Source organism: Oncorhynchus kisutch, linkage group LG13 (genome assembly GCF_002021735.2).
Source record: "Oncorhynchus kisutch isolate 150728-3 linkage group LG13, Okis_V2, whole genome shotgun sequence".
NCBI lineage: Eukaryota > Metazoa > Chordata > Actinopteri > Salmoniformes > Salmonidae > Oncorhynchus > Oncorhynchus kisutch.
This window is the reverse complement of record NC_034186.2, coordinates 10970085-10985450: the sequence shown is the minus strand read 5'-3', so window position 1 is coordinate 10985450 and position 15366 is coordinate 10970085. Positions and strand designations below refer to the sequence as shown.

The 15366-nt window shown below is 44.3% G+C and overlaps 1 protein-coding gene across 1 annotated transcript in view; it reads right to left on the bottom strand.

Moving 5' to 3' along the window:
- Positions 1-14918, bottom strand: part of niban1a (niban apoptosis regulator 1a) — a 28497-nt gene extending 13579 nt beyond the window's left edge. The window contains exons 1-4 of the mRNA XM_020499561.2: positions 14705-14918; positions 7175-7305; positions 870-998; positions 310-430 (exon numbers count right to left, since the gene is read on the bottom strand). Coding sequence (XP_020355150.1) covers positions 310-430; positions 870-998; positions 7175-7305; positions 14705-14759 — 436 coding nt within the window. The 5' untranslated portion in view covers positions 14760-14918. The remainder of the gene's footprint in view (positions 1-309; positions 431-869; positions 999-7174; positions 7306-14704) is intronic.
- Between the last annotated feature and the right edge of the window lie 448 nt (positions 14919-15366).

Below are 15366 nucleotides of genomic sequence, written 5' to 3'. Positions count from 1 at the left end.
CCCACTGTTCCTAGGCCATCATTGAAAATAAGAATTTGTTCTTAACTGACTTGCCTAGTTAAAAAAAGAAGGTTTGAACACCCTTTGGGACAGACTGTATTTGCATTGGAATTCCACTGGACAAGTAGAACTCCTAGAGAATCCATAGAGACTGAAATAAAGGGATTTGTCTAGTGAGTATATGTCATAATATAGCTGGTAATAAAGAGGCACAGTATCGGTAGTCAGTTTTGTTTACTTACTGTAACTCAACTCAATGTCATACACATGGTTGCCCACAACAGACAACCTTCTACATGATCTACTCACTGTTGGTTTCAGAAACAGGGAAGCATTGGTCCACCATGGCCATGTACTTCTCCTCTGTGGTGAGCACAGTGCCTCCTGTTGGTAGCAGCTTGTGGAGCGGGGGCACGCCCTTCACAAAGGTCTGGAACAGAACAGTCATTAGGGCTACTGGATCTGTTTCTCTTATTTATTTAGCTAAAGTATTCATTTTCCATATGCCACCTATTCACCCATTCAGATCAAATGTTGCCCAATGACTATGTCCTATCTCAGGGTTCCCCAACTGGCAGCTCGTGGGCCCAAATATATACATATTTATTTGTATTTTTAGTTTGGAAATCTGTTCCATAGTATTCCCATGGTCGTATACAAATGTAAGGTTTAAAATGATTATGTTTCTGTCAAATATTATCTGTTTGGGCTTCTTGTGGTCAATTTGCAGTCTACAAATTATTTGTAATTATGTTCCAGCCCCCTGACAATCCACTGAATAATTGTTTTTCCTGCATCTGAATCTAGTTGATGGTCCCAGTCCTATATCATGGCTGTTAATAAGACTGTCATAAGAGCGTCCTGCTCACCTCAAAGCTGTCGTGACACTCCAGGCAGTAGTTGGCGCGAACCACCATGTATCTCTCCTTCCACTTCCGGGTATAATCAAAATGGAGGACCTGTTCCTCATACAGCACCTCCCCTGCCTTCGGAGGACCCTGAATAAACAAAGAGATGATGTCATGATGCCATGTCCATCTCCTCAGTGGTAATCAAATCAAAGTTTGAGGCGAAAATGCTTATTTTACTAGCTCCTAACAATGCAGTAAAATGTCAAACAAGTATACAAATAATCAAAACGACAACAACAAGAAATCGTGAAATGTTGGGAACGAATCCAATGAACCCAAATAGCACTGTAACAGTAATCCAAATGTAATCTATACGTATGTACACCGTATGAATTTACAGAATAAATACTAAGAATGATATGGAAAGCAGTAGATATATTAGAATGAGCTATGTCAAGAATCCAGTACACACAATATCCTGTAATGACTAAGCAAAAACAGGTTTTATAAATTTTTGCAAATTTATAAAAGAATAAAAAACAGATATCACATTTACATAAGTATTCAGACCCTTTACTCAGTACTTTGTTGAAGCACCTATTTGGGGGGTTTCTCCCATTCTTCTCTGCAGATCCTCTCAAGCTATGTCAGATTGGATGGGGAGCATTGCTGCACAGCTATTTTCAGGTCTCTCCAGAGATGTTTGATCAGGTTCAAGTCCGGGCTCTGGCTGGGCCACTCAAGGACATTCAGAGACTTGTCTCGAAGCCACTCCTGCATTGTCTTGGCTGTGTGCTTAGGGTCATTGTCCTGGTGGAAGGTGAACCTTCACCCCAGTCTGAGGTCCTGAGCACTCTGGACCAGGTTTTCATCAAGGATCTCTCTATACTTTGTTCCGTTCATCTTTCCCTCGATCCTGACTAGTCTCCCAGTCCCTGCCGCTGAAAAACATCTCCACCGCATGGTGTTGCCATCACCATGCTTCACCGTAGGGATGGTGCCAGGTTTCCTCCAGACGTGATGCTTGGCATTCAGGACGAAGAGTTCAATCTTGGTTACATCATCAGACCAGAGAATCTTGTTCTTTAGTTGCCTTTTGGCAAACTCCAAGCGGGCTGTCATGTGCCTTTTACTGAGAAGTGGCTTCCGTCTGGCCACTCTATCATAAAGGCCTGATTGGTGGAGTGCTGCAAAGATGGTTGTCCTTCTGGAAGGTTCTCCCATATCCACAGATGAACTCTGGAGCTCTGCCAGAGTGACCATCGGGTTCTTGCTCACCTCCCTGAACAAGGCTGAGGAGTATTTCTGTCTGTAATAAAGCCCTTCTGATTGGCTGGGCCTGGATCCCCAGTGGATGGGTCAGCCTCTCAAGTGGGTGGGCCTATGCCCTCCCAGGCCCACCCATGGCTGCGCCCCGGCCCAGTCATAAGAAATCCATAGATTAGAACTGAATGAATTTATTTAAATTGACTGATTTCCTGACTCTATGTGAACTGTAACTCAGTGAAATTGTTGCATGTTGCATTTACATTTTTGTTGACTATAAATATGCAGTGTGTATGAACAGTGTAACTAAAATGCAATGTACAGCAGTATAAATAATAGAATGAGCTGTCGAGAATACAGTATTTAAATACACGCTACAAAACCCCATGGCAAAATGGATAGAATTGCAGGAATTTAAGTCACTGAAGACTGGTCCCTTTAATAATGTTTACAGTATATACAGTATAGATACAAATTAGTGGATACACCTGTCAGCCACACCCGTTGCTGACAGGTGTATAAAGCTGAGCACATAGCCATGCAATCTCCATAGACAAACATTGACAGTAGAATGGTCTTACTGAAAAGCTCAGGGACTTTCAATGTGGCACCGTCATAGGATGCCACCTTTCCAACAAGTCAGTTCATCAAATTTCTGCCCTGCTAGATTTGCCCCGGTCAACTCTAAGTGCTGTTATTGTGAAGTGGAAACATCTAGGAGCAACAATGGCTCAGCCACGAAGTGGTAGGCCATACAAGCTCACAGAACGGGACCGCTGAGTGCTGAAGCGTGTAAAAATCATCTGTCCTCATTTGCAACACTCACTACAGAGTTCCATACTTCCTCTGGAAGCAACATCTGCACATGAACTGTTCGTCAGGAGCTTCAAGAAATGGGTTTCCATGGCCAAGCAGCTGCACACAAACCTAAGATCACCATGCGCAATGCCAAAAGTCTGCTGGAGTGGTGTAAAGCTCGCCGTCATTGGACTCTGGAGCAATGGAAACGCAATCTCTGGAGTGATGAGTCACGCTTCACCAACTGGCACCAGCAAACTAATCTGGGTTCGATGGAAGCCAGGAGAACGCTACCTGCCCCAATGCATAGTGCCAACTGTAAAGTTTGGTGGACGAGGAATAATGGTCTGGGGCTGTTTTTCATGGTTCAGGCTAGGCCTCTTAGTTCCAGGGAAGGGAAATCTTAACCCTACAGCATAGAATGACATTCTAGACAATTCTGGACTTCTTGGCAACAGTTTGGAAGGCCTTTTCCTGTTTCAGCATTACACTGCCCCCATACACAAAGCAAGATCCATACAGAAATCGCGATTGGTGTTGAAGAACCTGACTGGCCTGCACAGAGCCCTGACCTCAACCCCATCAAACACCTTTGGGATGAATTGGAAAGCTGACTGCGAGCCAGGCCTAATCGCCCAACCTCAGTGCCCGACCTCAGTAATGCTCTTGTGGCTGAATGGAAGCAAGTCCATGCAGCAATGTTCCAACATCTAGTGGAAAGCCTTCCCAGAAGAATGGAGGATGTTATAGCAGCAAAGGGGGACGAACTCCATATTAATGCCCATGATTTTGGAATGAGATGTTTGACGAGCATGACTTTTGGTCATGTAAGTGTATATACATAGAGCAGCAGTCTCTAAGGTGCAGGGTAGCCAGGTATCCGGTGGTAGCCAGATAGTGACAGTGTCTATGGTTCAAGGCAGGGTACTGGGCAGAAGCTGGCTAGTGATGACTGTTTTAACAGTCTGATGGCCTGGAGATAGAAGCAGTTTTTCTGTCTTTCAGTCACAGCTTTGATGCACCTGTACTGTGTCCGCCTTCTAGATGTTAGCTGGGTGAACAGGTCGTGGCTCAGGTGTCTGAAGTCCTTGATGATCTTCTTGGCCTTCCTCTGACACCGGGTGCTGTATACTGTATGTCCTGCAAGGCAAGAAGTATGCCCCCGGTGATGCGTTGGGCTGACTGCTCCACCCTCTGGAGAGCCCTGTGGTTGCGAGCGGTACAGGAGCCATGACAGGTGGTGATACAGACTGACAGAATGCTCTCGATGGTGCATCTGTAGAAGTTTGTGAGGGTCTTAGGGGTAACGCCAAATTTATTCCGCCTCCTGAGGTTGAAGGGGCACTGTTGCGCTTTCTTCACCACGCTCTTTGTGTGAAGGGTCTATTTCAGGTCCTCATCGATGTGCATGCGGAGGAACTTGAAGCTTTTGACCCTCTCCACTGCACCCCCGTTGGAGAGCGTGCTCTCTCTGCTGTCTCCTGTAGTCCATAATCAGCCCCTTCGTTTTGTTGACTTTGAGGGAGAGGTTATTTTGCTGGCAGCACTCTGTCAGAGCTCTCACGTCCTGCCTGTATGCTGTCTTGTCGTTGGTAATCAGGCCTTCAACTGTTGTGTCATCAGCTTGGAGAGCACTATGGTGTTGAAGACTGAGCTGTAGTCAATGAACAGCATTCTTCCATATTCCTCTTGTCCAAGTTGGATAGGGCAGTGTGCTGGGCAATGGCAATTGTGTCGTCTGTGGATCTGTTGGGGCGGTAAGCAAATTGTAGTGGGTCTTCTAGGGTGTCGGGTAAGGTGGAACAAAGGAGGCTGGTGGGAGGAGCTATAGGAGGATGGGCTCATTGTAATGGCTGGAATGGAACGCAGACACGTGGTTTCCATATGTTTGATACCGTTCCATTTATTCAATTTCAGCCATTACAATGAGCCCGTCCTCCTATTGCTCTTCCCATCAGCCTCCACTGAGGTGGAGGTGATTTGATCCTTAACTAGCCTCTCAAAGCACTTTATGATGACAGAAGTGAGTGCTTCGGGGTGATGGTCATTTAGTTCAGTTACCTTCGGCTTTCTTGGGTACAGGAACAATGGTGGACATCTTGATGCAAGATGGGACAACAGACTGGTATAGGGAGAGATTGAATATGGTCTGCACATACTCTGAGGACAGCTTGGGATGCCGTCTTAGCCGGCAGCCTTGCGAGGATTAGCACGCTTAAATGTCTTACTCATGTTGGTATCTGTACTGATGGCGTAAAAGTCATGACAGGGAGACATCGTGGAGTGGTAACGCGCTTGCAAGCAGTTGCTCCCGACGCCATTTGGGTACACTGCAGCATCCACCAAGAGTCTCTTGCTGCCAATGGAATGCCTGACAGCTTGAAAGACGTTTTGGACACTACCGTGAAAATGGTTCAGCAAGGCCCCTGAACTCTCGTGTATTTTCTGTACTATGCAATGATATGGGCAGCGACCATGTAACGCTTTTACAACATACATAAGTGCGCTGGTTATCAAGGAGAAAAGTATTGACACGTTTTTTTGAATTGAGAGACGAGCTTAAAGTTGTCTTTACTGACCATAATTTTCACTTGTCTGACCGCTTACACAATGACGAGTTTCTCACACGACTGGTCTATCTGTTTTTTTCTCACCTGAATGATCTGAATCTAGGATTTACAAGGACTCTCCGCAACTATATTCAATTTGCGGGACAAAATTGAGGCTTTGATTAAGAAGTTGGAGCTCTTCACTGTCTGCATTAACAAGGACAACACACAGGTCTTTCCATTGTATGAGTTGTTGTGTGCATATGAACTCAAGCTTACAGACAAGGTCATATGTGATATTGCGAAGCACCTGAGTGAGTTGGGTGCGCAATTACACAGGTACTTCCCCCAAACGGATGACACAAACAACTGGATACGTTATCCCTTTCATGCCCTGCCTCCAGTCCACTTACTGATATCTGAAAAAGAGAGCCTCATCGAAATTGCAACTAGCGGTTCTGTGAAAATGTTATTTAATCAAAAGCCATTGCCAGATTTCTGGATTGGGCTGCGCTCGGAGTATCCTGCCAGGCAATTCGCACTGTTAAGACACTGATGCCCTTTGCAACCACGTACCTATGTGAGAGTGGCCCTCACTAGCATGAAAACTAAATACAGGCACAGACTGTGTGGAGAAAATCATTTAAGACTGAGACTCTCTCCAATACAACCCAACATTTGCAGAGTTATGTGCATCCTTTCAAGCACACCATTCTCATTAACCTGTGGACAGTTATTCACAATTTTTGATGAACAAATAAGGTTTTATATGTAAGATGGTTAAACTAAAGCGCAAAATGATTGATTATTTTTATATTATTGTATGTGCCCTGGTCCTATAAGAGCTCTTTGTCACTTCCCACAAGCCAGGTTGTGACAAAAACTCAAACTCATTCTTATGTTTAATAAATGTATTGTATAGTGTGTGTGTGGCAGGCTTACAATGATGGCAAAAAAACAACACTTGAGAGTAAGCTGTCCCTGGTGCTAGAGGGGGTACAGCTGGAGGTTGAATGTTTAAAGGGGTACGGGATTATAAAAGGTTTGGGAACCACTGTGTCAGACCAACGTTGAACCGTCCTTAGCATTGGTGCTTCCTGCTTAAGTTTCTGCCTTTTGGCAGGGAGGAGCAGAATGGAGGCGTGATCCGATTTGCCGAAGGGAGGGTGGGGGAGGACCTTGTAGCTGTCCTGGAAGGGAGGCGTGTTCTCTCTACGTCAATGGAGAGATCCATTGAACACACACACACACATATACACACACACACACACACATATATACACACACACACACACATATATATACACACACACACACACATATATATACACACACACACACACACACACATATATATACACACACACACACACACACACATATATATACACACACACACACACACATACACACACACACACATACACACACACACACACACACATATACACACACACACACACATATATATACACACACACACACACATATATATACACACACACACACACACACACATATATACACACACACACACATATATACACACACACACACATATATATACACACACACACACATATATACACACACACACACACATATATATACACACACACACACACACACACATATATATATACACACACGCACACACATATATATACACACACACACACACACACACACACACACACAAAACCTCCTTACCCTTTGTTTGAGGAGCTGTTTTATTTTCTCTTTCTGTTGCTCCAGCTCATCCTGGACTTGGGAGAAGAAGACCACAGAGTACTGTCTCCTGTAGTGGGGACTGAACTCCTTCAGCTCTGCCTCCGCACAACCTATTAACAACAACACACAGACATACAGTAACTATTAGCATTATACAGTAGTAGCAGATAACAGGAATAGCTATGGTAATTCGGTCTAGGGGGTAGTATTAGTAAGGAAGTGGACAGGGAAGATAAGAACAAACAAAGAGCAGGAAAAGGAGAAGTTCTGATGAGGCTTTACTTCATAGACCTTGATTCAGCCTTAAAACTCCTGTGCCTCTGACTGTAACTCCCGCTTTGCTCATCAGTATTTTTCCACTGTGAGCTCTGCCCGTACCGTATCGTCTTACACAACACCTAGACTGCCAGGGAAGTCACTCAAGCCCTTCACACTGACAGACACAAACCAGGTGACATCATAGGGACTGTAGCCTATGTATGGAATCACAGCACACAGAGCTTAGAGACCACATACGGCAGTCGTTACTGTTCATTACACCCCCCCTATCTCTCCTCTCCTCTCTCTTGCTCTCTCGCTCTCTTTCTCTCTGACTAAGGGTTGCATGAGTAAGTAATTGGGTGTATGTACTGGCCCAATCAGACTGTCTTTCTCTGTGCAGAGGGCCATGCGGTGCTCCAGTCCAAGGCCACCAGACTACCCTCTCAGCATCAAGCAGATCCCTTACACACACACACCACTTAATCATTCCCAGGCAGATCCATGAATATGGATCTAGTTCTGTGGAAAAGCAAAACAGACGGATAGAGGTATGGAGGAGGGCCTGTGACTCTGTCAATAACAGCATCCTTGCCCAGAGATATTTCATATACTAAGACTGAATCTGTCAGCAGTGCTACAGGTCTCAGAGATCATATTGCTGTACAAGATTATCTAGATGTAATGAGTGTGTCTGTAATGAGTGTGTCTGTTGACTGCACTGTCATTACCTCAGTGTGTAATAGCAGGATGTGTTACAGAAGATACGGAGTGTGTGACCACAGAGCTCAGTGTATCACTATGGAAACAGTGATGTTTCATTTTTGAAAAACCTGCTACAGTACAGAACAGCTAAACCCCTCCTCTACCTACTACAGTACAGAACAGCTAACCCCCTCCTCTACCTACTACAGTACAGAACAGCTTACCCCCTCCTCTACCTACTACAGTACAGAACAGCTAAACCCCTCCTCTACCTACTACAGTACAGAACAGCTAAACCCCTCCTCTACCTACTACAGTACAGAACAGCTAAACCCCTCCTCTACCTACTACAGTACAGAACAGCTAACCCCCTCCTCTACCTACTACAGTACAGAACAGCTAAACCCCTCCTCTACCTACTACAGTACAGAACAGCTAAACCCCTATTTTACCTAAAGTACAGAGCAGAGCCTCACATTATCCATTCAGCTTGGTCCTGCATCATCAACTTTTAAGCTAAAATGTGTATTTAAAAAATATATATTTATGAAATTCCTCCTGTATTCCCTTCCAGCCCGGACAAAATAGAGAACAAAAATGCATTGATGGAAGTTGGATAATGGTGAAATGATTAGAGTGCACGTGTTGAGAGCTCATTATTTGCAACAGTGTGACACAAGTCAATATTATCCAGGACAGGGTATCTGATGTTATTCACTTAACTGTATCAATAACCAAGAGAGAGAAAGAGAGACAGACAGATCAACATCTTCAGTGGAACTTCCCCCCCCATGAGGCATTGTTGTTTTTTCCTCAGGTCTCCGCTGTTAAACAATAACCTAGTTGAAGGTAGTTCCGTCTCCTCTCTCTGTGTGCCCTAACAAGGCCATTTCCCCACTGATCACTGCAGTGCTTATCAGACTAAAGTCTCCCTTCCTCATATCCACATTCCTCTGGCTACGGCACTCACAGAGTGGATATCCTGCAACATAGAGCCATGACCCAACCCGTAACATTGTTTGCTCCCATTTCATTCAAGATGCTTGTTTGCTTGTGTTCGTGTGTGCGTGTGTGTGTGCATTTATCTGTGTGGATGCAGTAGTGTGTGGATGCAGTAGTGTGTGGATGCAGTAGTGTGTGGATGCAGTAGTGTGTGGATGCAGTAGTTTGTGGATGCAGTAGTGTGTGGATGCAGTAGTGTGTGGATGCAGTAGTTTGTGGATGCAGTAGTGTGTGGATGCAGTAGTGTGTGGATGCAGTAGTGTGTGGATGCAGTAGTGTGAGGATGCAGTAGTGTGTGGATGCAGTAGTTTGTGGATGCAGTAGTGTGTGGATGCAGTAGTGTGTGGATGCAGTAGTGTGTGGATGCAGTAGTGTGTGGATGCAGTAGTGTGTGGATGCAGTAGTGTGTGGATGCAGTAGTGTGTGGATGCCGTAGTGTGTGGATGCCGTAGTGTGTGGATGCAGTAGTGTGTGGATGCAGTAGTGTGTGGATGCAGTAGTGTGTGGATGCAGTAGTGTGTGGATGCAGTAGTGTGTGGATGCAGTAGTGTGTGGATGCAGTAGTGTGTGGATGCAGTAGTGTGTGGATGCAGTAGTGTGTGGATGCCGTAGTGTGTGGATGCAGTAGTGTGTGGATGCAGTAGTGTGTAAATGAACGGATTGTCTACGTTGTATCAAACTAATGATGTAACTCTGAGTGATCTGACTCAGAGTTACATATAATACAAGTTTACTATAATACCACCTGACCTGGTGCTAATGCATGGGGAGTGGTGCCAATGCATGGGGAGTGGTGCCAATGCATGGGGAGTGGTGCCAATGCATGGGGAGTGGTGCCAATGCATGGGGAGTGGTGCCAATGCATGGGGAGTGGTGCCAATGCATGGGGAGTGGTGCCAATGCATGGGGAGTGGTGCCAATGCATGGGGAGTGGTGCCAATGCATGGGGAACTGAAGAGGAAGTATCTGTTTCATGCTTGAAACATGTTTTATTTGGGCTGCATTACACTGAGGCTGGATGTGTCAACCAGTTTGAGGTGTGAGCGGTACCCATCTTCAGGAGTGAAGCAGCGGTCTAAGGCACTGCATTTCAGTGCTAGAGGCGTCACTACAGACCCTGGTTTGATTCCAGGCTGTATCACAACGGGCCATAATTGGGAATCCCATATGGCGGCGCACAATTGGCCCAGGATCGTCTGGGTTAGGGGAGGGTTTGTTCTTGACTGACGTGCCTAGTTAAATAAAGGTTTAATAAATTAAATAGAAACATATTCAGGAGTGTGTAGTGTTTGTGTTGGGGCAGGCTGGAAGAGCAGGACTCTCCAGTGAAACAGGGCTTACTGTGCTGAAGCACTCTTCCACTGAACACTCGTACCATAGCGCACAGTCTCAGGCAGACCTAACACAAGGGGTGCATGTTTTGGTCTTTGCCCGAGCACTATACAGCTGATCAAATAATCAAAGCTTGATGATTAGTTGATTATTTGAATTAGCTGCTAGTGCTCGGGCAAAAAACTAAATGTGTACCCCTTGGGGATAAGCTGAGTTAGGCTATATGACACCTCTCCAGTGCTCTGTATACTTTTAAGCCCAACGCGGGAGGCTGAAAAAATACTTAGTGGTCGCCAAAGTTCCAGAGCATGTCTTTAACATCCTCCAACACATGATCCATACAACCTATAAAGCCATTCTCTGTAGACCAGACTGTAAAGATGCTGATCGCCAGGCCTGCTTGCCATTCAGGTCACAAGCAGTAAAAGTTCATGTTTATGTCACGTCACTATGTGAGCAGCGTTCTAAAGACCATATGTTCAGTCTCTGAAGTAGTGTGTGTTGGTGTGTGTGTGTGTCAACGAGACAGTCTTCTAGTCACTCCCCCCTGCTGGTTGCTAACAGCCTTTCAGACAGCATTTGCGTGTCTGCTGTGCTTCGAAAGGGAAAATACTAATAAACAAATGTTGGTAGTGGTTTTAAATATTGAGCGCCCAACAATCAGCAGACCAACCCAGAGCAGGGTCATAGGCAGGAGGTTACACCTGTGTGTTAATGGTGTTGTGTTGTTGGATGGCAAGCTCAACAGGCTATACCATTACATCGCCCATCCACAACCCCATTCATCACCCCATTATGTAAAGGAGCTTCTTCAACCTAGTTCTGTGGAGTAGGTGTTGTCACGGTGAAAAGGGTTTTGTGTTCCGATGAGATTATTTGAATTTTTAGAGGGAGTTTTTTTGGGATGTGGGTTTGGCTCAATTTGCAGAGCATTGGCACACATACACAAAAACACACACACACACACACACACACACACACACACACACACACACACACAATAAACTGAGTCTGTGCTGCTTTACTGGTGACCTCAGTGATGTATGTGATAGGAACATGCTTTCCCTACAGGCTTCTTCGGCAGTAGTAGTGTGTGTGCCTGTGGGAGGGCTGTGAAATGACATCAGGGAGCCATGGGATGCTGGGATTCATGAGTGTTATAACAATATAACGTCATCATCGATATTGATGGACTGCCAGAAGCAAGTCCAATATTTCCCCATGGAAGAAATCTCTGGCTCTACACGGTTTAATATAAGACATGACTAGGACGTTGTGCAATCCCATCCATTGCCTGTGTGTGTGTAATGTATTGTACTGTATGTGTGTGTAACACAACTTGATACCACAAGAACTGTTACTGCCATAAGTTAACTATCATAACCTGGTCCTGCAGTATTACGGAGGTCTGGGGTTGAAGCTGTAACATAGCTTTTTATGAACCACGACTCAAAACAACTTCTAACAACTAGTCACTGTCATTCAAAGTACTAACTGACCTAAACCTGGGCATTGAACATGGGAATGTGTCTAGTGTTGTAGCAGTACCACAGATAGAACAATGAGACAGATAGGAGATGTATAAATGTGAAGCATCCGCCTGGCGTTTCCACTCACTACCAAATATGGTAGTGGGAAAGCCCAGTGGCCAGCAGTGGGAGAAAACGGAACGAGGTGGATTTTGGCTGACATTCTGCAAATTTTCTCATCAATAAAACATTTGATCTCAATACAGTTTTCTGTTTCCAAAACTGAATCAACATTACCCTTTTCCAAAGTTTAAAAACATTGCGTTGTTTAGAAGGAGTGAAAAGGCGAATTGAGCTATATGCACAAGCGCAATTTACAGAGTAGGCGTTCCGAAATGGTAATATGTAAATATGTGCTAGAATGTGCCAATAGGATCTCGCTAGCTCGTGCTTGGCTCTGCCCACCTCCTTGTATGTTCTGCCCGCTATGACTCATTTGTTTCCATTTGAAACGACAGGCTGTGGTCTATCTTGGTATAGTTCTAAAAATCTTTGGCAGTACCACACAATGGCATCATACTAACAAAAACACAGCTTGCCTGTGTGGAAAACATACATTTTCTTCAGGTGATGTCATACCAGCCGACATCCCTTTCATGTGTTGCCCCATAGAAGAGGATTTACTGCGTCATTGTAGTTTGGCTCGGTCCTATCAGATAAAAACAGCCACTTTCATTTACAACAACCATAGTTGCTACTGCACACGGAACTCAACCATACCATGACACAATTCAATAGTCAGACATCGTGCAGAAACTCTTTGCCATTCAAACTGGAAGCTTGATGGCTCAATGTTTGTATGGGAGTTGATTTGTCTTTCTTTGTTTAATACACAGCGCTGACCACTCAGTCAACAAGCCTGAATAAACAACAGGTGGGCTCGCTAGCAGCACTGCTTAGTCTCTGCAAAAACACTCTAGCTTGAGCCAAGCGTTTGAATATCTCAGAGATTGTGTCATTCCAGCTGGGGGAAACTGGCAACAGCAGAATAATGGCAAGCTGACTATTCATTCAAAGAGAAATAATGCCTGCAAAAAAAAATGTACTTCCTGGAAAAGCAAAAGCTCTAATAATAATGTATCCTGTGTTTCTGTGCAATTGGTCATGTTTACATGTTTTGTGTCCTGAGCTCAGAGGATCATGAAGCTCTAGAGTTTACAGGCCAATCGCACGCCAGCTCAAGTGGCCCAAGGATATGGTTTTCATTTGACTCTGTGCTTTTCATAGGCAGCAGCACCATATGCTCTCTGACTGATTCAGTGTTCATTGTCAGTGATGATTGTCCATGTATATTGATATCATGGATCACACACATTGCAGTAATTCAGAAATCAGTTATGTTCTGGAGGGAGCCCGGCTCTGTGACAGTCAGGTAACTGTATATAGTGTCACCTCAGATATTGTTCTTCAGACTTCATCTGACAATTAAAATGAATTCAACATCTTCAAGACTCTTGAGAAGGGTAATGATGACACTTAGTAATGAGAGAAGCTTCATTCTATCGGGTAGGGTTGACTGTTAGTGAATCATGTACTACCATACAGACACACCCACAGACAATTCATGGTAATGGAATCACTAGCTCAAACAACTAACCCTGTCTGTACCACTGCCACCCAAATTTGGCCTCTGAGGCTTTTGTTGGAGGAGTAAGGAACGTTATCACAATGAAAAGAGGCATCATCGCTTTGGACAGTGTTATTATTCATATCGGATGATTGTTAATGGTAGAATGCATCATCCTTTGTACACTGTCCCCACCCGTATGTTTCTCAATAGTCACCACAGTAGAGAGAAGAGAGGTAGAAAGGTAAAACAGGTCCAGTCACTTTTTGACTACTTCTCATTTTTCAGCTGCCTGCAGGGCTAGAATGACTGGACTGACCTGATAAAGCACTGCCAGATACACCTGGACAGACGGACAGACAGGACAGGAAGGCGTGCGGGCGGGACGGACGGACAGACAGACAGACCCTATACTGTTACTGTATAATTCCCATGACATGAAAGTTAAAGTATGTCTTTGCTGTCAAATATCTAGGCTACTGATATAACATGATGCAGGCTACAGCCACATCTGACCAGACAGTGTAGCGATCATCCAGGATGATCCTAACACAAGACGGTGTAGTTATGATCCTACATTCCATCCATTTTTTTAATGTGAGATCTTTCTCAGATGACATTGACAATGCAATTTGTTATTTGCTCATTTTACACGGTAGACTAGGGTCATCTCAAGTGTCATTCAAAAATGTACACTGAATCATCCCTATGCTATGTCTCATAGCATGTTGCACATTTCACATTTCACAAAATATTATGCTTTTTAGGCTATTCCCCGTCCCCTCCAACAGTCCATGATTTGATTTGAATATCTGTCTTTTCCTGAACAAACATGAGGTAAAAATATTATATGATAAAAAGAAAAACGGGTTCCACGAGTTCAAATCTATTCTGTCAAAGACCAAATCAAGCTAGTAGCCTAAGCTATGTGACAGTGTGAATCATGAAGTAAAAAAAAGTTTAATAAATTGTTTTGTCAAATTTTGTCAATGGAAAACAGAGTGGCATAATCTTACCACAAGCTTGCCGTCTCCAGTAAATGTTTACCGCGCTAACGCGTCTATAGTGGAGCGAAAGGTAAGAGCTCACATAATCATTTGAAAATGCGTCCTTTACCTCTTATGTAGTTGGATTTACTTTCATCCAGGAGACTGGACGGTGATATCCCCATGGTGACGAGCTGATGTGGACAAGGGTCTACTCTCTGCACGTTGGGTTAACTCCGGTGTAGTCTCTCGTATCAATCGCTGCGTCGCACAGTGTAGATGCCTCTCTCTCCCTCTCTCTCCCAGTGACTGTCATTCAATGCCAGCTGTTATTGTGAACTCCCCATCCCACAAGCGCTACTTCCTCGTTCTCGTTAATTCTTTGGACCCTATGCCACTGGCCTAGCACACACCCCCGCAGCCCGACCTCCGCAGCCCCCCAAGATATATATTATTAAAAGTAAAAATTCTTAAAATTCTAGTAAAAATCTCAGTCTCATGGAAAAATGTATAGAATAGCAAGAAATATGCTCAGAGATTCTGGACAATCCTTGTCCGGAAGGGAAACTCTTATCTTAAAAAATAAGGATTTTGTTGCATTATTTTAGCTTAAAATGTACATTTTGCGTTAACTTTTCTATTATTTGTCAACTTTCTTTCTCCTTGCATTATTGGGAAGGGCTGTTTACCAAGCATGAGAAAAAATATATTGTATTTTATTTGCCTTGTCAACTCAGTCACTGAACAAACGTTTTAATCACTGTTCTGCAACATGTGATGAAACAATGGAAG